The sequence below is a fragment of the Gopherus flavomarginatus genome, chromosome 14 (assembly GCF_025201925.1).
Source record: "Gopherus flavomarginatus isolate rGopFla2 chromosome 14, rGopFla2.mat.asm, whole genome shotgun sequence".
Classification (NCBI taxonomy): Eukaryota; Metazoa; Chordata; order Testudines; family Testudinidae; genus Gopherus; species Gopherus flavomarginatus.
In genome coordinates, this window is record NC_066630.1 from 769,017 (window position 1) to 792,462 (window position 23,446).

Sequence of the window (23,446 nt, forward strand, 5' to 3'; positions counted from 1 at the left end):
GGATAGGTCCAGTCTGGTCCATCCCCTGGCTTGGGCAGGACTTGTCCTCACTGGTCTAGTCTCAAATCTCCCAAGCAAGAGGGCTCGGCTCCTCCCCAGAACATCTCCCCCGCAGCTGGGCCTGGCTCCCTGGCAGGGGACTTCCTTCTTGTCACTCCCCCACCCCTTCCCCCGGGTCTGTACTCAGCACTGGCCAGGTTCTGCCCCTCCCCGTGCACAGAGGCACCGGGCCCCTGCTGAGGGTGCTGCCCCAATGTGGCACTGGGCATGGTGGAATACGCAGCTGTCAGCTGAGCCCTGCGAGTGGGAGGCTGCTCCTGGCGCAAGCTAGTTACACTGGCCAGGGCTGCTGCTAACCAGAACCAGCCCGAGCACACATCAGGCCCGTTCCCTGCCTCTGGATCCACTACCAGGGGGCCCTGATGGTGCCTGACTCGAGACTCCCCCCCTCCCTGCTGCCCTGCTCCACACCCGGGCCGGGGGATGGGACATTGTGGGAGCTGCAGGACCCTGCCTGACTGAGGGCTCAGCTCTGGGCTGCCTGCTGAGAGGGGACGACCCTCCCAGGATCCATACCTCCTCCTTCAGCGTCTGGCACTGCTGCAGCAGGAACTCCAGGTGCGAGCTCTGCCTCTCCATCGTGGACTCCCGCTGCTGCAGGTGGCTCAGATTATCTTGGTTCTTCCCTTTGCAGATGTCCAGCTCCTGCTGAAGGTGCTGCAGCTTGGCCTGCAGCTGCTCCAGTTCTGTCTGGTGGGCTCGCTCACGGGATGTGAGCTCCCCCTGCATCTGCTCCACCAGCATCGCCTGCTGCTGGCTCTAGGACACAGCCCAGACAAGCAGGGTCCCACACCGGGCAGCTCTCAGCGAGGTGCCACACTGGAACGCAGCAATCAGGCCTCCCCTGTTCTGACCCCACCTCCCCACGCACGACCCTGGCCCGGCGGGTGCTCAGGCCACAGGGGACCTGGGAAGTTGGAGTGAAACAGTTACGTCACTTCTGAGTTATTCTCACAGGCTCCAGCATGAAATTTGGGGCTGGGCGAAGGCCAAGGTAATGGAGGCCAGAAATGTGCAGTGGGACCAGTTCTGTGGAGAACGCCAAGGAGGACGTAACCATTTACAGCCTGAAGATTCATGCAGACAGACTGATGGACAGGACTGACCGGCACCTCCGCGGTACCGGACGGACCGACGGATAGGACTGACCGGCGCCTTAGCAGTACCAGATAGACTGACATACAGGACCGACCAGTGCCTTCGCAGTACCAGACGGACCGACGGACAGGACTCACCAGCGCCTCCGCGGTACCAGATGGACAGGACTGACCGGCGCCTTCGCAGTACCAGACGGACCGACGGACAGGTCTGACCGGCCCCTCCACGGTACCACATGGACCGATGGACAGGACTGACTGGCCCCTCCGCGGTACCACACGGACAGGACTGACCGGCGCCTTCGCGCTACCAGACGGACAGGACTGACCGGCGCCTCCGCAGTACCACACGGACTGACGGACAGGTCCGACCGGCCCCTCCGTGGTACCAGATGGGCCGACGGACAGGACTGACCAGCCCCTCCGCGGTACCAGACGGACCGACGGACAGGACTGACCGGCCCCTCCGCGGTACCGCACGGACCAACTGACAGGACTGACCGGCCCCTCCGCGGTACCACACGGACAGGACTGACCGGCGCCTTCACGCTACCAGACGGACAGGACTGACCGGCCCCTCCACGGTACCGCACGGACCGACTGACAGGACTGACCGGCCCCTCTACGGTACCACACGGACAGGACTGACCCGCGCCTTCGCGCTACCAGACGGACAGGACTGACTGGCCCCTCTGCGGTACCACATGGACAGGACTGACCCGCGCCTTCGCGCTACCAGACGGACAGGACTGACCGGCGCCTTCGCGCTACCAGACAGACCGACGGACGGGACTGACTGGCCCCTCCGCGGTACCAGACGGACAGGACTGACCGGCCCCTCCGCGGTACCACATGGACAGGACTGACCGGCGCCTTCGTGCTACCAGACGGACAGGACTGACCGGCCCCTCCGCGGTACCGCACGGACCGACTGACAGGACTGACCGGCCCCTCTGCGGTACCACACGGACAGGACTGACCCGTGCCTTCGCGCTACCAGACGGACAGGACTGACCGGCCCCTCTGCGGTACCACACGGACAGGACTGACCCGCGCCTTCGCGCTACCAGACGGACAGGACTGACCGGCCCCTCTGCGGTACCACACGGACAGGACTGACCCGCGCCTTCGCGCTACCAGACGGACAGGACTGACCGGCGCCTTCGCGCTACCAGACGGACCGACGGACGGGACTGACTGGCCCCTCCGCGGTACCACACGGACAGGACTGACCGGCGCCTCCGCGGTACCAGACGGACCGACGGACAGGACTGACCGGCGCCTCCGCAGTACCACACGGACCGACGGACAGGACTGACCGGCCCCTCCGCGGTACCACACGGGCCGACAGACAGGACTGACCGGCCCCTCCGTGGTACCAGATGGACCGACGGACAGGTCCGACCGGCGCCTCTGCAGTACCACATGGACCGACGGACAGGACTGACCGGCCCCTCCGCGGTACCACATGGACCGACTGACAGGACGGACCGGCCCCTCCGCGGTACCACACGGACTGGCGGACAGAACTTAGCATCAGTTCAAGACAAAGGAGTCAGGAGGCAGCCCCAGTTCCAGACAACGCAATGCTGCTGGGGCTGGGAACTGCTTAGAGATATGCTGAGGGGCAGACTTAGGTAGCACAGGCTCCGACTCCGTGGGTACTCCAGGACTGAAGCACCCACGGAAAAAAACTAGTGGGTGCTCAGCACCCACCGGCAGCCAGCTCCCCTCCCCACAGTGCCTCCAGCCCACTGGCAGCCCCCGCCGATCAACTCCTCCCACTCCCTCCCAGCCCCTTCTGTTCTGTGGCGTGCAGGAGGTGCTGGGGGGGAGGGGGAGCAGCAGGGACAGGGCGCACTCAGGGGAGGGGGCAGGAAGAGGCGGGGTGGAGGCTTGAGAGAAGGGGTGGGGTGGGGGTTTGAGGGAAGGGGGTGGCTGGGGTGGAGTGGGGATTTGAGCACTGCCAGGGCCTGGAGGAAGCTGGCACCTGTGTTAGGTGGAGGTTCAGGCCGTGCTAGCAGAGATGGTAAGTCTGCACACTGAACGGCCCCAGGGCCAGGGCTGGCAACGCTCCCAAAGCCAGACAGCTTCCATCGCTCGCTCCCACCTTTAGAAACCCCGTTGCCTGGCTGAGGGTTAATACCACGACAGCGCTGGCTATGTGCAGGGCTGGCAAGCACTCACCTGGCTGATGCAGATCTCCTGCTCATGCTGGAGCTGCTGGATGCAGCAGGTCTGCTCCACCATGGCCTTTTCCCGCTCCCCACAGATCTCTTGTAGGCTTCTTATGTCATCTTGCAGCTGGTGGAGCTTTCCCTTCAGGCCGCTCCCTTCTGCAGCTCTCTCCTTCCCCTGGGCAGCACCACAAACAAAGGTCACTGACCCCGACGGTACCAGGGCAGAGGCAATGGGATGGCGCCATGTGTTAGCCTGGGCCAGCGCACGCCAGCGACAACAAGGTGGCAATGGAATGCACTGGCCTGGGGGATGGCACATGGGGCCTCAGCCCCTCCCGGCTCTGCTGGGCTTCCTCACTCCAGCGGGTCTCGCTTCGCACCAGGCGGTCAGTGGCTGCACAACTTCGCCCTGTATAGCCTTTGCCCCTGGCTCCCAACTACACACGCGTCACACAACTGTCCTGCCTAAAAGGCCACGGTGGGCATTGGAGCACGGCCCGAAGGGGCTGCCTGCCCAGTCTGCACACCCAGCTGACACCCCGAGGCAGCGAGAAACGGGAGCGGACTAGCGGATTCGTTCTGGGGGGACCTGCTAGTGCTGTGTTCAGTGAGGGGCCACGTGTTGTGGCCCTCGCCAGGTGGCGCTCCACACACAGTCCCCTCGGGCAGCTCTGGGGCTCAGGGATATGAGACTGGCTGTACTAACTGCAGAGCAAAGGCTGTCACACAGGGCATGCACCAGCACCTGGAACCGTAGCCAACCATGGCGATTCCCCGCTGGGCCCAGCATGCCCCGACTGCAGGGTAGATGGGTCTCCACACTCCATGGCCAGACCATACAGGCAGCGCTTCTGCAGTGCTGCAGCCCAGCGAGGAGCTCCTCATCCCAGGAGACGCTGAGAGTTCAACGGACCCCGAAGGCTGAGATCTGAAAACTCACCTCATCCTTCACTCGCACCAGCTGCTCCTCAGCACTTTTCAGGTCTCCTCTGAGCTTCCCGATGATCTGGTCACGGCTGCAGACCTGCAAAGCCCATGGCTGGTAAAACAGCCTTCTCACAATGGGAACTCTGGAGATAATGCTTAGAACTTAGAACCCTACTCCCGAAAACATTCCACCGTAAGCACGGCCTGTCTGGCTCCAGCAGCCTGGGGGGGGCGGTGTGGGGAGGATGGCAACCTGTGGGGGCAGGGCTAGCAGGGAGACAGACTAGCAGCAGCAATTAGCTCAGAGAATCAGCGCTCCAAGAGCTGGGAGGAAGGCTCCAGCCACCGGTGTCCTAGGCAGTGGCACTGCCCTTCGGAAAGGGACGCTCAGGCAAGGTGACTCTAGGAACCCCAGGCCAGGGGACAGACTAATCCACAGCAGCAGGAGAAACTCCCACCCAGCAGCCTGCTGAGAGGATGGTCTGGAGCAGGGGTCGCCAACCTTTCAGACGTGCTCTGCCGAGTCTTCATCTATTCACTCTGATTTAAGGTTTCACGTGCCGGTAATACATTTCAATGTTTTTAGAAGGTCTCTCTCTCTCTATAAGTTTATATATTATATAACTAAACTATTGTTGTATGTAAAGTAAATAAGGTTTTCAAAATGTTTAAGAAGCGTCATTTAAAATTAAATTAAAATGCAGAGCCCCCCAGACTGGTGGCCAGGACCCGGGCAGTGTGAGTGCCACTGAAAACCAGCTCGCATGCTGCCTTCGGCATGTATGCCATAGGTTGCCCACTCCTGGTCTGGAGGAAGAGGAAACCTTGTTGTCCTCTTCCCAGTGGTGTCTGCTTACCTCCTGCTGCGCAGTCTTATGCCTCTCCCTCAGGACGGCCAACTCCCCAGCCTGCTGCTGTTGGTCTGCACGCAGCTCTGCAAGCTGCCCTGTGTACCTGGAGAGCTTCTCTCGGGCTGCCACAAGATCCGCTTTCTGCTGCTCCACCAGCTGGTCACGCTGCAGCAGCTGGGCAGAGGAAAGGAACAGCTGGAACCAAAGCCAGCTTCCCAGACACCGCAGCCCAGCCCAGCTCCCGCTCAGATACCCAGGCTAAAGGCACCATGGAGTGCAGGGGAGATGGGGCAGGCAGCCCTGCAGTGCTGCTTTGGAGAGCCACACCTGGAGGCACTGCTAATGCTGCTGCTTTACCAGGCCACGGCGAGGCCCTGCTGGGCGATGAATGGGAAAAGCAGGTGGCCCACATGGGAAAAGAGCAAAGCTCCAAGACAGGCTGCTGGCAGGGAGACAGCTCCCGGGTGCTGGACCCTCGGCCTGAGACAATCTCGCCAATACAGCTCTTGCAATATGCACGCTCCCACCTTAGCCCAGGGCAGTGAGAAGACCCAGCGGCTCTGTATGTGCCCAGGATCCATGTTGGAACAACGGTGCTCAGCACTCCCCATGCCGGGTCCCTCCGTCAGAGGGCAGGGCACCAGGACCTGGGCCTTGCAGGGACAGGAGGAAAGGGGGGCTCCACGTGGCTCTTGGGTTGCCACTTGTCCTTGAGCCAGGGCATGGAGGGAGCAATCTGTGGGGACTAAGCGAATGGTCACCCCGGTGCTGATTGCAACCCCCCCCCCGCATGTGGCAGCTGGCCTGCCGGTCCTGCAGCAATGCCACCTGGTCGCCACCTGTCCTCCGGGCTGAGTTGGAAGGACAGGCAGGATCGGTGGCACCAGCTCCAGCAACGCTTCCCACCCGCCCCACCCCAAGGAAGCCGCATGAGCTGGCCATGTGCAAAGGCACAAACACGACTGAATGGAGGCGCAGGTGTCTGCTTCTCTCCCTGAGCCTGAGCTGGGGCCTACCTGGGTCTCTGACTCCTTCTGGATGGCCTCTTTCCCTTGCCTTGCATCCTGCAGTGCTTCCCGAGAATCCCGGAGCTGCTCTTGCAGGCACTGGAGCTCCTCGTCTTTCCTCCGCAGCTCCTTCTTCAGGTAACATGACTCCAGCTGCGACGTGCTCAGCAGCGCCTCCAGCTGGGCCGCCTGGAGAAACAATGCAAGAGGCTGCCTCAGCGTGTTGGTGGTGGCCACTGCTGTCCTTTGGGCCTTGCTGGAGCAGGAAGCATAACTCAGTGTGAGCCAGAGCAGGCCTGGGCAGAACAGTAACACACCAGGCACTGGCTAGCCAAGGGAGCATATTTCTGACCTGCCTGGCGAGGATGGTGCAGCTCTCTCAAGTAGCTGTGTAGACGCATTCCCAAGGGATGTGACAAGACCACCCGACCCTCCAAAGGACCATCAGGGGCTGACAGGCTAATGGAGGCAGGTACAAGGAGCAGGGTGGTCACTAAGCGTGTGAGACGTAACACGTCTGGATCGGGGCATAAAAGCAGAGGTCCTAGGGGCCAGGGTAGCTTTGTACTTGCCGAATGGATGGCAGCCTGGTGCGCTGACTGAGCTGGGACCATTGCCGTGTGCACACAGGAGTGAGTGCACTGTAACCATTGAGTTGGGGCACTAGCACTGTCCTTCATCCACAATGAACCTGGCCAAGCGCCTTTGCCACCGAACCGAGCCAGGTCTGCAGAAGGAATGCACTGCATGGGCTGCTAATGCCACTGGCATCAGGGCTCCAGGAACAGCAGCGTTGCAGCACCAGCAATGCTTCGCAGTACTGACAACGTCTGCCAGCACAACCTCCATCATGTCCCTCCACCAGCCCCAGCCCTTGCCCTGGTGCCAAGTTGGCCCTCCAGCACGGCCTGCACCATCACCCCCCACCAGCCCCAGCGCTGGTGCCTGCATGCTGGGCAGGGCCGGCTTTAGAAAGTGCGGGGCCAATTCAAACAGTTTCAACAGGGCCCCGGCGGGGATCACAAAAAAACCCCAACACGTAAAAAAACACATGGGGCTTGTACTCACCGGGCGGTGCTCCGACTCTTCAGCGGCAGGGCCTTCACTCGCTCCAGGTCTTCGACAGCACGGAAGGACCTGCCGCCGAAGACCCAGAGCAAGCGAAGGACTCACCGCCGAAGTGCTGCTGAAGACCCGGAGCGCTGCCAGGTGAGTAAAAATTAAAAAGGCGCCTCTAGTCAGGGAAGAGATTCACACTGGGCGCGGGGCCCTCTTAGGCGTGGGTCCTGATTCGGGGGAATTGGTGAAATTGGCCTAAAGCTGACCCTGATGCTGGGGAGCCTGAGGGATGCTAGGGGACACAAAATGAAAATGGGAGCCATACGGCCACAGTGCCTGCTCCAGAAGCCTCTGCCCAGTGATCTGGGACACTGTCCACAGCCTGGCAACACGGCCCGGGCAAGACTCTGCCATGCCCTTTGTGTGTGAAATTAGAAGGTTCCCTGAAACTTCAGCCAGTGAGACTCTCCATCCCTGAAGATAATCCTGCCAGCACTAGCAGCAAGCAGGAGGGGTGGAGAGCAGAAGGCAGAGGAGACAGCAGATGTAGGTTCTCAGTCACTGCTGGTGCTAAGTAGTGGGCAGGCAGGTTCCAGGCGGGGTACCTCGCTCTGCACCATCTTCAGCTCCTGCTGCAGTGACTGCCTTTTCCTCTGCAAACCCTGCAGCTGCTCTTCTTTGCGCTGGACTCTGGATTCGGCTGCCTCCTGAGAGACCTGGGATGCTGCCAGGGCATCCTTCAGCTGCCCGACGGTGTCCTCCCAGCGCCGGGCCTGTCCCACAAACCACCCAGGTGTCAGCAGAAGCCCTCTCGCCTGCCCACCTGCTGAGCTGGCAGCACAGGCGGGAGGAGGTGCACCCACAATAACAGCATGAGGCAGGAGCCTGGGTTCCCTCAGCCTCCATCCCCCCTCCGGACCAGGCGGTTCTCCCGCAAGTCACGCAGGAGGTGGGGGCTGGCAGGGGAGGAGCACCTAACACAGCACCGACAGGGACCAGCCTTGTTACCCAATGGCCTTTTGCACCTGCTGCAAGCAGGCACCTGTGCCTGGCAAAGCGCGCAGGTGAACTGAGCCGCTGACTCCATGTGATCAGCGAGTGGCAGAATGGAAAACTGCTCCCAGGGGTCAGGACTGAGCCCTGAGCAGCGCAGGGTCTCTCACTCCAGGCCATGGCGCAGAAGAACTAGGAGCCCCTGAGCTGGAGGTGAGAGGAGAGAGGCTGGAGTCTCAGAGCCCAGGCTGTTTGCCAGCCTGGGCTGCAATGCAGCACCCCCACTTATCAGCAGGCACAATATATGTCGCGTACGTTTGCAGTACCCACGGTGCCCATGTGGAAAGGGAGGCTGCGAAAGGCTGGGCACTTGAAGGCAGGGACAGGGCTTAACATCAGCCAGGAAATGGCCCAGGAGAGCCCCAACCCCGGTAACCCGCTTGGGCTGCAGGCTGCATCAGAAGGTGTCCTACAGGAGCCTGAGAGCCTCCAGCTGGAGCGTACAGACAGGGCCTCAGTGACGAGTGGGGCAGGGGGAGAGCCAGAGAAGTTTCTGAAGTTAAGGGAGGAGCTCACCCCAAGCCTGTGCTGCGGAGAGGTGGGGGCGCCTGCTCCCGAGGGCCTCCCCCTCAGGCCTGCCGGCTCTTGAAGAGAGACAAGCGGGAAGAAGAGGCAATGGGAGAGAATGCTGAGGACTGCCTGGCCTTGCAATCTCAGACCACATCCCCTAGAGGGGAGAGAGGGACACGTACCTGTTGCTCAGCTGCTTGTGCCTCAGTCTTTGCCTTCAGCAGCTTGCCCGTTAGCGTCGCCACCTGCTCCTCTTTGTGGCATACCTGTGGAGAGCCCAGAGGAGAATCCAGCCATCAGAGCTGGGAAGTGATGATCGGTCCCATCCAGTCTGTCCCCCAGGGCAGTCCTGGATTCTTTCCTGAGGCATATTTTTCTGGTGCTTTGCTCAGTCCAGTTTCATTTGGCTGCAGCACTGGGGCTTTCTCCCCTCCCCAGCTGGCCCTGTCCCTAGGAGCAACCCATCTAATTGATGGGCCTGACAAAGAGGGGGATAAAGTGCCCCCAGGATGGTTGGGGTGAGGGCAACCGTGCACAGATGCTTCGAGCGAAGCCAGGCGGCACAAGAGGGCTTTCAGGAGAGGGCCTGGGGGGTGGGGGGCGGGAGAGCACGTTGGAAGGGTGCTGCCTGGTGAGACTTGCGCACTAGTTCTTCCCATCTGTGGCCAGGGCGGGGACCCTTAGCTCAGCAGTTCCACACTCTCTAGTCTTTGTGGGTCTTTCCTGCTGGCTTGTTAATTCCTTCAAGGCTTTGCCTGTGATCTGCGCCCTCGACTCCGCAGCACAACAGTCTCTTGTCTGAGAGCCAATGAAGCTGTGAACGCAAACCTGGCCTCGTCCACCAGCCCTCCTGCTCCATCCTCTCCCCAGCCAGGATGAGTCCTCAGCACTTGGAGCTCAGGCCATGGCTTCCCTGGTGCTAAGTGCTGACAGGAGTAAAGGCTCCTCAGATTCTATCTCAGTCCCCGTTGCCTGGGGGAGTGGGACCCGGGAAGCCACTGCCTTGGAAGGAGCAGCCGGCCTGCCGAGATGAGAGGCTGCACTGGGCCTGTTGCTCCCCTGGGGCAATGGGCCATGAGGCCTGCTGGCAGCCGGTTGCAGGAAGGGCGCACACAGTGGGTGTCCTTTGCTCTTACCAGGACGCACAAAGGCCTGGAAGGGCGTCTCAGGAAAACGGGACTGGTTCCTGCCAGTGTTTTTCATTAGAAATTCAGCTCTGGCACCTGGGGAGACGCCGTGGCAGCGTCTGCAGCAGGGAAACTTACGAACTGCTGCTGCGTCATGAGAGCACTGGCGTGAATCCACAGAAATGTTCTCTGAAGGCGACTGGGGAAGGAGTGGACGGTGGGGGCCCAGAGCACGGTGGCAGCTGGGAGGGATGGCGGGTCAGGCTGGTGGCTGAAATCACTTTGGTTCTCATTTTCCAGTTAACATCTTCAATTTGCAGAGGACTGAAAGTGATTCTGGTGAGTCAGACTGAAGGATGTTGGAGGATGGCACGTGCCAGTCAATGCTGCTAAATTCAAAGCTCTGTGCATTGGAGGGCACCCAGGTTCTGCCTGATCAGCTGTGCCACCCCAGGGAGCAGGCGCCATGGCAGATGGCAGCCGGATAGCGAAAATGAACGCACGTGTCCCTGCTGCAAAGAGCAGGAGTGCTCATCCTTTCTCCCAGTGCCAGCACTGCTCACTTGGCTGGTTACCAGCGTCTGCTCATTCTCCAGTGCCAGGCCTTGGGCCTCCAGCCTGGCATGCAGAAAGCCAGTCTCCTCCTCCAGGTGGTGACAATGGGCCTGCAGATGGGCTTGCTTCTCTTCCAATGTCCGGATGGTCTGGTGCTGCTGGCTCATCTAGGGGACAAGGTGGTGTACGAGACACAGACATTAACATGTGTCTTGAAAATATGTTGTTGACAATCTCTCTCTACTTCCATCTAGCTATCCACTGGCAATCACCCTCATGCATATTCCACACCCCAGCTTCCTCTCCAATGAGAGTCAACAGGCCCATCCCCACAGGTGAGACATCCGCTTTGGGGAGCGTTAATTAAGCTAAAGCCAAAATACTCCATTCCCAGGGAAGTACAGCTCTGATGCTTGTTGAGGAATTTTCCAACTCTTATTAGTTTCTCATACCAAAGCCTCCCGTAACTCACTTATGGATGAGCCTTCCACTGCTGAGTCTAGCTACAGAGAGCCCCTGCCCCCTCTCCTGTGCAGAGCACCTAAGTGTCTCCCATGTGTTATACAGAACGAGAAAAGAGAAAAAAACAAATTGAAGGGTTAAACCAATCAGAACTAGCTCAGCTGGTGCCCCAAAACCAGTGAGAGTTCCAGAAGTCAAACTTCCTGAGACCTCCAGATGCCACTCTCTTGCTCTCTATACTCACCCCAGCCTACACACTGTATGCTTGGTTGCCTTCTGAACCAGATAGTCATCTCTCCATGTGACTAATTTGTCCGGTTCCCCTAATGCAAAGTCTTATATGCAATGGTAAGCCTTGAACAATGTGAAAGGGATTAGATATAGTCAAAGAATGTATGGATAATCTCCTCTAGACTTAGGCCTGATCTACACTACGATTTTAGGTCGAATTTAGCAGCGTTACCTTGATTTAACCCTGGACCCATCCACACGACGAAGCCCTTTGTTTCGACTTAAAGGGCTCTTTAAATCAATTTCTTTACTCCACCTCCGATGGCCTTGCTGGGTCGAATTTGGGGTAGTGTGGCTGCAATTCGGACAGCGCTCTCAACTTAGATGCACTGGCCAGGTAGACAGGAAAAGGCCTGCGAACTTTTGAATTTAATTTCCTGTTTGGCCAGCGTGGCGAGCTGATCAGCACAGGTGACCATGGAGTCCCAGAATCACAAAAGAGCTCCAGCATGGACCAAATGGGAGGTATGGGATCTGATTGCTGTATGAGGAGAGGAATCCATGCTAGCTGAACTCCATTCCAGTAAACGAAATGCCAAAACATTTGAAAAAGTCCCCAAGGGCATGAAGGACAGAGGCTATAGCAGGGACTCACAGCAGTGTTGTGTGAAAATTAAAGAGCTCAGGCAAACCTACCAAAAAAGCCAGAGAGGCAAAGGGCCACTCCGGGTCACAGCCCCAAACTTGCCGCTTCTATGGTGAGCTGCATGCCATTCTAGGGGCTGCAGCCACCGGTACCCTAACCCTGAGCTTTGACTCCATCAATGGAGTAGGACGCAACACGGAAGTGAGTTTTGGGGACGAGGAAGATGATGATGAGGAGGAGGTTGAACATAGCTCACAGCAAGGAAGCGGAGAAACCGGTTTCTCCAACAGCCAGGATCTGTTTCTCACCCTGGACCTGGAGCCAGTAACCCCAGAACCCACCCAAGGCTGCCTCCCGGACCCGCCAGGTGGAGAAGGGACCTCTGGTGAGTGTTCCTTTGTAAATATTAGCTCTCCTGGATGTACTCCCAAAGCCTTTGCAAAAGGTTTCTGGGGAGGGCAGCCTTCTTCCGTCCTCCACGGTAAGACACTTTACCACACCAGGCCAGTAGCACATAGTCGGGAATCATTGCAGAACAAAGCATTGCAGTGTATGGTCCCGGTGTTTGCTGGCATTCAAACAACATCCATTCTTTATCTCTCTGTGTTATCGTCAGGAGAGTGATACATTCATGGTCACCTATTTGAAATAGGGTGGTTTTATTAAGGCGACATTCAGAGGTTCCCATTTCCTGCTGGGCTGTTTGCCTGTGGCTGAACAGAAATGTTCCCCTCTGTTAGCCACGCGGTGGGCGGAGGGGCGAAGCCATCAAAATGCAATCTTGTAACAAAAGCACATGTGCTATGTAATGTTAACAGCAAGGTTTACTGGGGGCGGTTTCATCAAGGAGAAACAAACAGAACTTTCACACCGTAGCCTGGGCAGTCATGAAACTGATTTTCAAAGCTTCTCTGATGCACGCCGTGCCCTCCTGTATTCTGCTAACCACCCTGGTGTCTGGCTGCGCGTAATCAGTGGCCAGGTGATTTGCCTCAACTTCTCACCCCGCTATAAACGTCTCCCCCTTACTCTCACAGATATTGTGGCACACACAGCAAGCAGTAATAACAATGGGAATATTGGTTTTGCTGAGGTCTATCTGAGTCAGTAAACTGCACCAGCGCACTTTTAAAGATCCAAATGCACATTCTACCACCATTCTGCACTTGCTCAGCCTATAGTTGAACAACTCCTGATTACTGTCCAGGTTGCCTGTGTACGGCTTCATGAACCATGGCATTAAGGGGTAGGCTGTAAAAGCAGCAAAGAGTCCTGTGGCACCTTATAGACAAACAGACGTATTGGAGCATGAGCTTTCATGGGTGAATACCCACTTCGTTGGATGCAAGGGGTAGGCTGGTTCCTCAAGGATAACTATAGGCATTTCAACATCCCCAACTGGTCATTTTCTGGTCTGGGAAGAAAGTCCCTTGCTGCAGCTTTTGAAACAAACCAGAGTTCCTGAAGCTGCGAGCGTCATGTACCTTTCCCGGCCATCCCACATTGATGTTGGTGAAACATCCCTTGTGATCCACCAGTGCTTGCAGCACCATTGAAAAGTACCCCTTGTGATTTATGTATTCGCTGGCTTGGTGCTCCAGTGCCAAGCTAGGAATATGGGTGCCGTCTATCGCACCACCACAGTTAGGGAATCCCATTGCAGCAAAGCCATCCACTATGACCTGCACATTTCCCAGAGTCACTACCTTTCATAGCAGCAGCTTAATGATTGCTTTGGCTACTTGCATCACAGCAGCCCCCACAGTAGATTTTCCCACTCCAAATTGATTCCCGACTGACTGGTAGCTGTCTGGCATTGCAAGCTTCCAGAGGGCTATCGCCACTTGTGTCTCACCTCTGAGGGCTACTCTCATCTTGGTAGGCTCACACTTCAAGGCAGGGGAAAGCAAGTCACAAAGTTCCATGAAAGTGCCCTTATGCATGCAAAAGTTTTGCAGCCGCTTGGAATCGTCCCAGACCTGCAACACTATGGGGTCCCACCAGTCTGTGCTTGTTTCCCAGGCTCAGAATTGGCATTCCATGGCATGAACCTGCCCCATTAACACCATGATGTGCACATTTCTGGGGCCTGTAGTTTGTGAGAAATCTATGTCCATTTCTATGTCCTCCTCACTCTCATCATTGTGCTGCCATCATCTCCTTGCCTGGTTTCGCTTTGGCAGGTTCTAGTTTTGCATATACTGCAGGATAATGCACATGTTTACAGTGCTCATAACTGACATGGCGATCTGAGCAGGCTCCATATTCGCAGTGCTATGGTGTCTGTGATGAATAAAGGTGCGAGACCATTGTCTGCCGTTGCTCTGACAGAGGGAGGGGCGACTGATGACACGGCTTACAGGGAATTCAATTCAACAAAGGGGGTGGATTTGCATCAAGGAGAAACACAAAGAACTTTCACACAGAATGGCCCCCTCAAGGATTGGGCTCAAAAACCTGGGTTTAGCAGGCCGTAGATTTCATGGAGGGGGGGAACAAATGAATACAAACCAAATTGGGTCTATTTCTTGTTTTGCTCCATCTATCTTCTACATCTTAGGCTGGCAGCAGACAGTGCAGAACGACTGCTAGCCATTGTCATTTCCTGGGTGCTGGGCAGAAAATGCTGCATTACGATTGCTAGCCATCATCATCTCCTGGGTGCTTGACGGAAGATGGGAATGACCTGGCTGAGTCACTCCCATGTCTGCCCAGATGCCCCTGACTGACCTCACTGAGGTTGGCTAAAAGAGCACCCAGGAATACGACGACAACAGCTGCCAGTTGTAACGCTCTGTCTGCTGCCAAAAGGCAATGAGCTACTGCTGTGTAGCAATGCAGTCCCACGTCTGCCAGCACCCAGGAGACGTACGGTGACGGTCAGCTGAGCGGGCTCCATGCTTGCAATGGTATGGTGTCTGCATAGATAACCCAGGAAAAAAGGCACGAAATGATTGTCTGCCGTTGCTTTCACAGAGGAAGGGGGGGGGGGCGGCCCTGACGACATGTACCCAGAACCACCTGCGACACTGTTTTTGTCCTTTCAGGCACTGGGATCTCAACCCAGAATTCCAATGGGCGGGGGAACTGTGGGATAGCTACCCACAGTGCAATGCTCCGGAAGTCGACACTCGCCTCGGTACTGTGGACGCAATCCGCCGACTTAATGTACTTAGAGCATTTTGTGTGGGGACGCACAATCGACTGTATAAAAACTATTTCTAAAAAACTGACTTCTGTAAATTTGACCTAATTTCGTAGTGTAGACATACCCTGAGAGGGATTTTGTTTGTTTTCTTTGTAAATGATTGTTGCACCCTAGAAGTGAGAATAATTTTAGGGCTCTAGAAAGCATATTAAAAATACAATCACATTGTCTAACACTGAAATATTAAGAGAAATTGCTTGAAAACAGGGATCCCAATTGATAGTCAGGGGTAATAATGAAATAAAGTCCACGTAATGCTTGCCTGGAGGATGTGACTCAGTCTGCCGAGACTCATCAAGCCCTTGGACTGCTACCCCTTCCTACTGCTCCACATGAGCACCAATGACACTGCCAAGCCTGGCCTTGAGCGGATCACTGCAGACTACGTGGCTCTGGGAAGAAGGATAAAAGAGTGTAAGTGGGGTTTTCGTCCAGCTTCCCTGTTGAAGGAAGAGGCCCGGGCAGGACCGTTGAATTGTGGAAGTAAATGCATGGCTAGGCAGGTGGTGTTGGCAAGAGAGCTTTGGCTTTTTTTGACAACGAGCTGATGTTCCAGGGAAGTAGATTACTGTGCTGGGATCAGCTCCATCTATCCAATACTGGGAAGAGCATCTTTGGTCATCATCTGGCTAAGCTGATAAGCACAGCTTCAACCTAGGGATGGTAACAAAAATCCGGCCAATGCGCATCTAAGCTCATGTCACAAAGACAAAGGGAAGAGGTAATGTTTGAAGAAGGGACTAGAAATCACAACTGCATTAAAAAGGCAAGAGGAGGTGCAAAATATCTTCTATGCCTCTAGAAATGCAAAGAGTCTGGAGAACAAGCAGAATGAATTGAAAGTCATGGGAGATGAAGACAATGATGACTTAATTGGCATGACAGAGACTCGGTGGGACAAGACCCACGATTGGAGGACCAGTGTTGAAGGCTATAGCTTGTTCTGAAAGGACAGATACGGGAAAAAAGGAGGCGGTGTTGAGCTGTCCATCAAGAATGGCCACACTTGCTCCGAGGTCCAAAGGGACGTGAGTGACAGACTTATTGAGCACAGGCGGTGAGTTATATAGGCCCATGGTGCCTGTGCTCCATCAATATTTAGCAACGTGGGCCTGGCTCCACCAATGTTTGGGCTTATTGTGCTTTGGGGGTGCCTGCACTTCTGGGGGAGACAGAGTCCAGGGTGGCCTGGGAGGTTAGTGGGCGGTGCCTGGTGCTGGCAGCAGTGAGTGACCCAGCTCCAGCCTGTCCCGCTCCACTCCCTCCCTGCCCCATTCCACCCCTTGCCCCAACCCCCCGCTCTGCCTCTTTCTGGCTTCCGCATCCTCCGCCCAAGCAATGCCAGGAGCCGCTGGGGGTGGTATGATTAACTAGGAATGTTCTTAATGTTTTCTCTGAATACTGTGTTGGTGCCTCAGTGTCTCCATGGCAGTTCTTAAGTATCTGGCAGAGCAAGGGCCAGTGCACCTAAATGCCTGACCCTCTGTCTCCTAGCAACTGATGGCCTGGGCCCCTTCTCTGCAAAGGTGCCAGCTGAAGGTGTTGGAGACAAAGGGATCAGGTGACCTCCTGGCCCAGGAAAGGAGCTGAGCAGAGAGGAGGGGCTGGAGGAGTGGTTAGTCTGGAGCTGGCTGGGGTCGAGGAGTGAAGTGCAGACGTGGGGGTCTGGTTCACTGCCCCCCAGAATGGACCCGGCTGAGGGGTCCGGTTCGCTGTACCTACAAGCTCTGTTTTAGATCCTGTTCCTGTCATCGAATAAACCTCTGTGTTATTGGCTGGCTGAGAGTCACGTCTGACTGCAAAGTGGGGGTGCAGGACCCTCTGGCTTCCCCAGGACCCCGCTGGGGCGGGCTCGCTGTGGGAAGCGCACGGAGGGGCAGAGGATGCTGAATGCTCCAAGGAGAGACCCAGGAGGTGAAGCCGTGTGAGCTTCTTGCCCTGAACAAGTCTGCTCCAAGGGAGAGGAGGCTCTCCAAAGTCCTGACTGGCTTTGTGGGGAGCAGTTCCAGAGCATCACCCGGGGACTCCGTGACAGGTGGGCTGGGGGCCAGGGAACCACCAACAATTATACAAACCCAGCACCCACGCTATTGAGAGTCTCTGGCTGAGGATAAGGGAAAAGAACAGTAACAATGTTATAGTGGGGGGTCTATTATAGACACCAAATCAGGAAGAGGAAGTGGATGACTTAGTCTACAAGCAGGCAACAAGATTAGCTAACATACAAGCGACTATCGATGGGGGATTTTAACTTCCTTGATATCTGTTGGAAGGCAATTGCTGCAAAACATTATACATCCTGCAAATTCTTAGCATGAGTACGGGACAGCTTTCTGAGGTCCAACTTCACTGGCGGCTTTTGAAATGAGGCTGGTGAGCCCTCTGCATGGGTGAAAGTAACGCACAGGATTTACCGGTACGGCTGGAGTCCGGGGGTGTGTGTGTGGCCTCATCCGGAAGAAGTGGGGCCCCAAGATTCAAAGGCCCTGGGGCACCAGCTGTGGCTCGGAGTCCCAGGGCTTTTAAATCACTCAGGGGGCTCCCAGCTGCAAAGATGGCTGGAAGCTGCCAGGGCGAACTAAAGGGCCCAAGACTCCAGCCACCATGGAGCTCCGGGCCCTTTAAATGCTGGGCCCCAGCCTGGTTGCCGGAGCTGCGGCCGAGGCCAGGATTTAAAGGGCTCCTCCAGGCTTCCCACCGCAGCAGGGAGCTTGGAGGAGCCCTTTAAATGCCGGCCCCAGCCCGGCCGCCAGAGCTGCGAGCCGGGATTTAAAAGGCTCAGGGCTCCCAGCAGAGCCCTTTAAATCCCCACCGCAGAAGTTGATGCAGTCTGGCATGGCGTACTGGATAGTACCAGCTTACTTTCACCTCTGGCCCCCGATTTTGGATGGTTAGACACAACAAATCCTGCATCTTGGCAGGGGGCAGACTGGCTGACCCTTGCAGTCCCTCTAACTCTGTGGTTTTCTGAGTCTATTAATAAAGCCCTGCAAATCCGCAGATATTTGATTTATATCTGCAGATGCAGATATTCGTGGATGACTTTTGCAGATTGCAGATCAGATGCCAATAAAAATTTTGCATCTGTGCAGGGCTCTATCTATGAAATGGATCAAACCCTCCAAATAAAAGACCCACATTGAAGAAATTGACTATACACTTCTGCCATCTACTGGATACTGATGGAAGCAGCAGAGAAAGTGAGAAAGTTGAGCACCAGTTGGCAAATGACCAATAGAAATTCGAGGGCGGCCCCCTCCAATGAATCCGACTCAGGGTAGATAAAAACTGAAGTCATCAGCAGGTGATACACCCCAGAGCTGACTAAAGCTGCAAAATCCCCAATGCAACAAGGAAGTGGTGAGATTCCATTTCCGAGATTGCTCCTCCTTCTGTTCTTTCACATAAATAACTGAAGTTTACCTGAAGTTGACACGCTGTAGCGCCCCATCAGGTAACTATATTTTAGATTCTGGCTAATGCTATCTGCATGACCTCCTTTATACATTCAAGGGAACTGACCTAAGGGAGATCTGAACAATTGCTTTTGATATTCTAAACTTGCCCCTTTTGGACCAATCCACTCAAATACTTGGGACCATATTCTTGAAAGTCCCTTAAAGACAAGTATATTCTTACTGCTTGGAGAAATACTGAAAGCATGATAACTGTACTGGGTACTAAGAACTGATGATTGATGTCAGAAGTAAATGTAATATGAAATCTCGGTGATTTGCATTGTTCCTCTGTGTAACTGCTAGCATCAGCCCTACTCTGGACTGTATTGGTGCATTTAGTACACGCCTAGAACATTGGTTGTGTCTACACTTGCCTGGTGAACTGCCACTTGTATACTGATATGGCACTGCATGAATTAATAAACTGTTGACTGGTTAAGCATAATCAAGTATCCTGATTTGAGAAATACTGTTTCAGTTAAAAATTGACCTGAGAACCCAGCATTGAAATCAGTAAACTAACACTCCCTGGACTCAGTCCACAGGGGCTTATTCTGTTCGATTCCATTTTAGATAGGCTAGAACATGTAGCCAATTGGCAAATCTAGGTTCCAGGTTTAAAATCTAACTGGCACCTCAGAAAATTCCTGCAATTGACTCCCTTGTGAGCTTACAGAGACTCTCAGGATTGTCATTCTCGTGCCTTGGGTTGAGGGGGTGTGAGCGAGGAGAAGGGGCTGCCCACAGCTGCAGGACAGCTTCAGCCTGGGAGGGGGAGGTGACTATAATGCTAGTTACGAGGCACCAATGAAGCTGATGGGCCAGAGTTTCGAAGGCAGGAATTGGTGTGTTTCTTGGTGCTCATGCAGTTGACGTGGCACAGGTGTGCAACAGGCAAGGCACACGGGATTTGCAAGTCTGCGCATGTCAAAATCTAGTCCTAGAGCTAAAATGCTGAGAGCCCAGATTAGTAAATGTACTGAAAACAGAGTCCCAACTGCAACAGCTTAGTCAGTGTTTCACAGCCACAGGCTGAGCGTGTCAGCTTTAACCAGGCCCTCCGTTTAGTCTTGCGCTGGCTGGTTGGGGCCATGCTGGCATCTGGTGAATTCGTCCCTAGCTCTCACTGCTCTGTCAGCTGTAGCAGCCTTCCGGAGCCGACCCCCGTCCGTACAGCGCCAATTCATCCACAGAGCCCGCCTGAGAAGTGGTACTGCTCCACCCTGCACCAGCTGCAACTTAGCAAGGAGCCAGCCACCCACCCCCCCCCCGGCAGAACCTAATGAGAGCAAACCCTCCCAAAGAGAGATTTACCTCAAACCCAGGTGTGAGGCCTCCAGCAGCACCTGGGTTAAACACCCTATGGTTAGCTCAGCACTGAACCATTGAGTCGCTAAGGTTCAGGACAGCAATCAAAGCGAGGTGCGGCTGCAGGAAGCACACAACACTGATTTCTAGTTTAATAGCAGTGACGTCCACTAGAGTGACAGTTCTGAATGCCACCTCACCACATCTGTCAGGACTCTGCCCAATTCCTCCTCTTTTGTGCCTAATCAGCTGGGGTGTGTGCAACACAGGTTCCTGTCCTGGGAGGCGCGTCGGGGCTCCTGGGAAAGCAGGGCAGGGGCTGGGTGCAGGATGGAGAGAATGGGGTGAAAGGCTGTGGGCCTGAGCCTGCTCTCACGATGGAAATGAGACGGCAGCCAGTGTGTTACACAGGGGTAGGTGAATGCAGAACCTGGGCCACTGATTCCTGATGGACTTCACAATCCTCTGGCCTGTCTCCTCTCTGAGGCAGGTGACCAGGAGGTGGGGACAGCAGGCACCCACCCGGGAACCTCCCTCACAAGAATGAGGAGCTGCAGGGCTGATGCAGTTGTGAGAGGGACCTGGTGTTCATCCTGGACCTTTCCAAATGCAGCCACAAGCCTTCTCTCACGAAGCCAGGCACCCCAGGCTTGTGCTAAGCTGGGCTGGCTGAGTCCTGACATGGCATGGGAGATCCCAGCATGTCCAGGCAGTGCACAGGGCTTGGGGCAGGCCCGTGTTGCCCATGCTTGCAGGCATTCTAGTGCCCAGCCACGCTTCAGGGTGACAGTATCACCTCCTGCCCTATGGCCTTGTGTAATGTTGCTGTGGCCATTAAGCAGCTGCCATGCTTCCCTCCAGACCTGGCTGCACTAGGCCAGGTAAGCCGATCTCTCAGGACGAAAAAGGAGCTTTAGTGCTTTGGGATTCCTTAGGATAACAGGTGCTCTCTGATGGCAAGCACTGCCCAGGGCGATGGAGAATGGACCCTGGATAGCTAACAAGTATCTAAGGCAGAAATCCTGTGCCCCATCTCCTGAGGCTAGCCATTGGGTGAGTAGAGGGCCAGGACCTGCCAACAGATTTCCTCTTGCTCACTTTGAGCATCTGGATGTAGCAAAGAACCTTTATCCTGAGCGAAGCCCCCTCTTTCCAGCCAGTCCCTTTCTCAAGAGCAATGCCTGGCCCCCAGAGACTTGGGCAGAGACTGCTGGACATGCCCACCACTCCAGTATCTGCTCCTCAGCACCCGGGCACTTCTCCAACTGTTTCTGCAGCTGGCTTTGCAGCGTGCGGGTGGTCCCGTCCCATCCTGCTCTGCTGTCCTCAGCTGCTGTGCTTGGCTGGCTCCTGCAGGCTCTGCAGCACCTCACCCCTCTCTGCAGCCTGCATTGTAACTAGCTGGCCTTGCTGGGCTGGGCCAAGGGATAGTATGGCATGGCAGGAAGGTGAGGGTGGGGACCCCTGCCAGCTTTCTCCTGGATGACTCAAAGCAGGAAGCCACTGCAGGGCTGGGGGGGGGGGCAGAGGCTGGATTGCACCTCCAGGCTCTGGCTCTGTAACCCCAGCCCTGTAGCCACCAGAAGGCCCTAGCAGGAACATACTGTGCTCTCGGCGGAGCTATCAACCAGCCTGACTGAGTCTGTTGCTCCATGTTTCTATCTGTCTGAAAGGGTAGAAATAACAGAAACAAGTTGCTGGAAATGAAATTTCAATCCCTCCACGCCCTTCCCTGGCGGTACAGCTCCCCAGCACAGATCAATAGTGTTTAGACAGCCAAGGAGGTTTTTCTTCCCCTTAAAGCATCAGATCAATAGTGAAAAAGCTGTCCAGCCCTCTGTGCACGTTGTAGTAAATGGGAACACCAGAGGCCTCCAGCTAAACGGACTGACTGGAGGCAGTAGCAGACCAGCACTTGGGAAGCAAGAGCCATCAGCCAAGCAGAGAGAGGGAAGGTGTCTGCCTGAATGGGGGGGGGCACGGATCCCTGCCTCTGGAGCCCCAAGCCCCTCACAGGGTTAAAAGCCGGAGCTGCTGGGCTGAAGCCCTGAGCCTTGGTGCCTCTGAGGAACTTAAGCTGGCAGCCAGGGGGCTGAATCCTGGAGCCCTGAGCCCCCCCCACAGGGCTAAATCCCTGAGCCCCAGCACCCCCCCGGGCTACAGCTGGGAGCTCTGGTGCCCATGCAGGGCTGAATCCAGGAGCCGCGGGGCTGAAGGCCTGAGACCTGAGTTCTGGTGCCACCAGGGGGCTTGAGCCAGGGCACCCCCCCATGGGGCTAACGCCCTGAAACCCCTGGGCCCTGCTCCCCAAAATAGAAGTCAAGCTACACTTATGCCTAAGGGTCCCCCTTGCCCCGCTAGGCCCTGCTTTTATAGCACGTTGGGGGGCGCACAGAAACAGGGTGAGACCTCCTGCCCTAAACCGTCAGACTCCGAGATGGGCTCTCTTTTCCCACTAGCTTCGCTAGCAGGCCAGGGCTGTTCACTGGAGATAGGAAGAGGCTCTCGCTGCAGCCATTGCCGTGGAGGGCGGGCGAGATTGCAGCTGTTGTGCAGGGCAGGGGAAAAGCAGCAACAAACTGCACCCGGCTATCATGGCCCTATTTTAATGTGTCTTAAAGTGGGTTTCTGTAGCTTGGCTGGTGCATTTCACACTGGTGCGAGATGGGGGCCTGAGTGCCTCTCTCAGCTGGGCCACAGCAGGGGCTGCATTCTGAGATGAATGCTCAGAGGGCAGAGCAGTGACGGCTCCTTGGCTCATTCAACATTTGGCCTCCTGAATGGGACAAGCGGGTTAGCTGCTCTTTTGCTTTGCGTGCTAAGGTGCCGGACAGCACGTGCAGTTGCATGCTCAGTAGCCTGCCTGAAGTGTCTGAAAAACATGCCCTTATGTCTGCTTAATGCACAGGAAGGTGATGGCACCAAGGACTAAACTTGTTTGGGTCTGTAACTATGGGATAAATTGCATTTGTTTTGGCCCCTGACCTCCTCACTTGTACAGAACTCATGGCTCCAGCCCCAATCTGCACCTCCCAGCACCCTGCAAACAGCAGCCACCTCCTTTTAAAAGACCCTGCTGCCAAAATGGGTCCTCCTTTCCTCACAGGAATGGCTCAGGGACAAGCAAGAGCTGAAAATGATACTGAATCCGTGTGGCCTGGCCCAGGAAGTGACTCCAGGTTTCAGAGCCCATCAGCTAGGCGGGGTAGAAATGCTTGCTTTAATCCCTTGGGAGCTGGGATTCCAGGCATTTCGGGAAGAGGCTATACACAGAACTTGGCCCAGATACTTCAGCTTTGTTAAGGCTGCAGGGGGATGCTCAAGCAGTGGCTGGAAAACTGCTCCAGAGGGGTAGCGGCAATTTCTCCACTTGTGGGGAATCTCCTGGGTGTTATAAAACCAATCTGACCATCTCTCCAGGGCCCTTCCATAGAGGGATGTGTTGAGGCATGCAGCATGCTTCCTCTGATCAAACACTCTGAATGGCTGTTACAAGTGGGACTGGCAGGAAAATAAGAACCCCATTTTGCAAAAGGTGGAGGTTTTGGTGTTTGTGTTTGTGCCACAGCAGGATGGAATGGCCACCTCAACCTCTTAAATTTTTTTGTGAAAAAAACAAACCACTGACTCAGACATATCATCAGCCTGGGTACCACATGACACTGATATAAAATTAATGTGGTGCAAATTAAATGGATTAAAACCTG

The 23,446-nt window shown here is 55.7% G+C and overlaps 1 protein-coding gene across 6 annotated transcripts in view; it reads right to left on the bottom strand.

Moving 5' to 3' along the window:
* The window catches only part of PMFBP1 (polyamine modulated factor 1 binding protein 1), a 368,361-nt gene that overhangs the window by 12,894 nt on the left and 332,021 nt on the right, over positions 1-23,446 (bottom strand). For all 6 annotated transcript variants that reach the window (XM_050922218.1, XM_050922219.1, XM_050922220.1 and 3 more), the window contains 7 exons: positions 10,435-10,593; positions 8,927-9,010; positions 6,132-6,311; positions 5,122-5,289; positions 4,278-4,361; positions 3,345-3,512; positions 577-819 (listed from right to left, as the gene is read on the bottom strand). In XM_050922218.1, the coding sequence (XP_050778175.1) occupies positions 577-819; positions 3,345-3,512; positions 4,278-4,361; positions 5,122-5,289; positions 6,132-6,311; positions 8,927-9,010; positions 10,435-10,593 (1,086 nt within the window). The remainder of the gene's footprint in view (positions 1-576; positions 820-3,344; positions 3,513-4,277; positions 4,362-5,121; positions 5,290-6,131; positions 6,312-8,926; positions 9,011-10,434; positions 10,594-23,446) is intronic.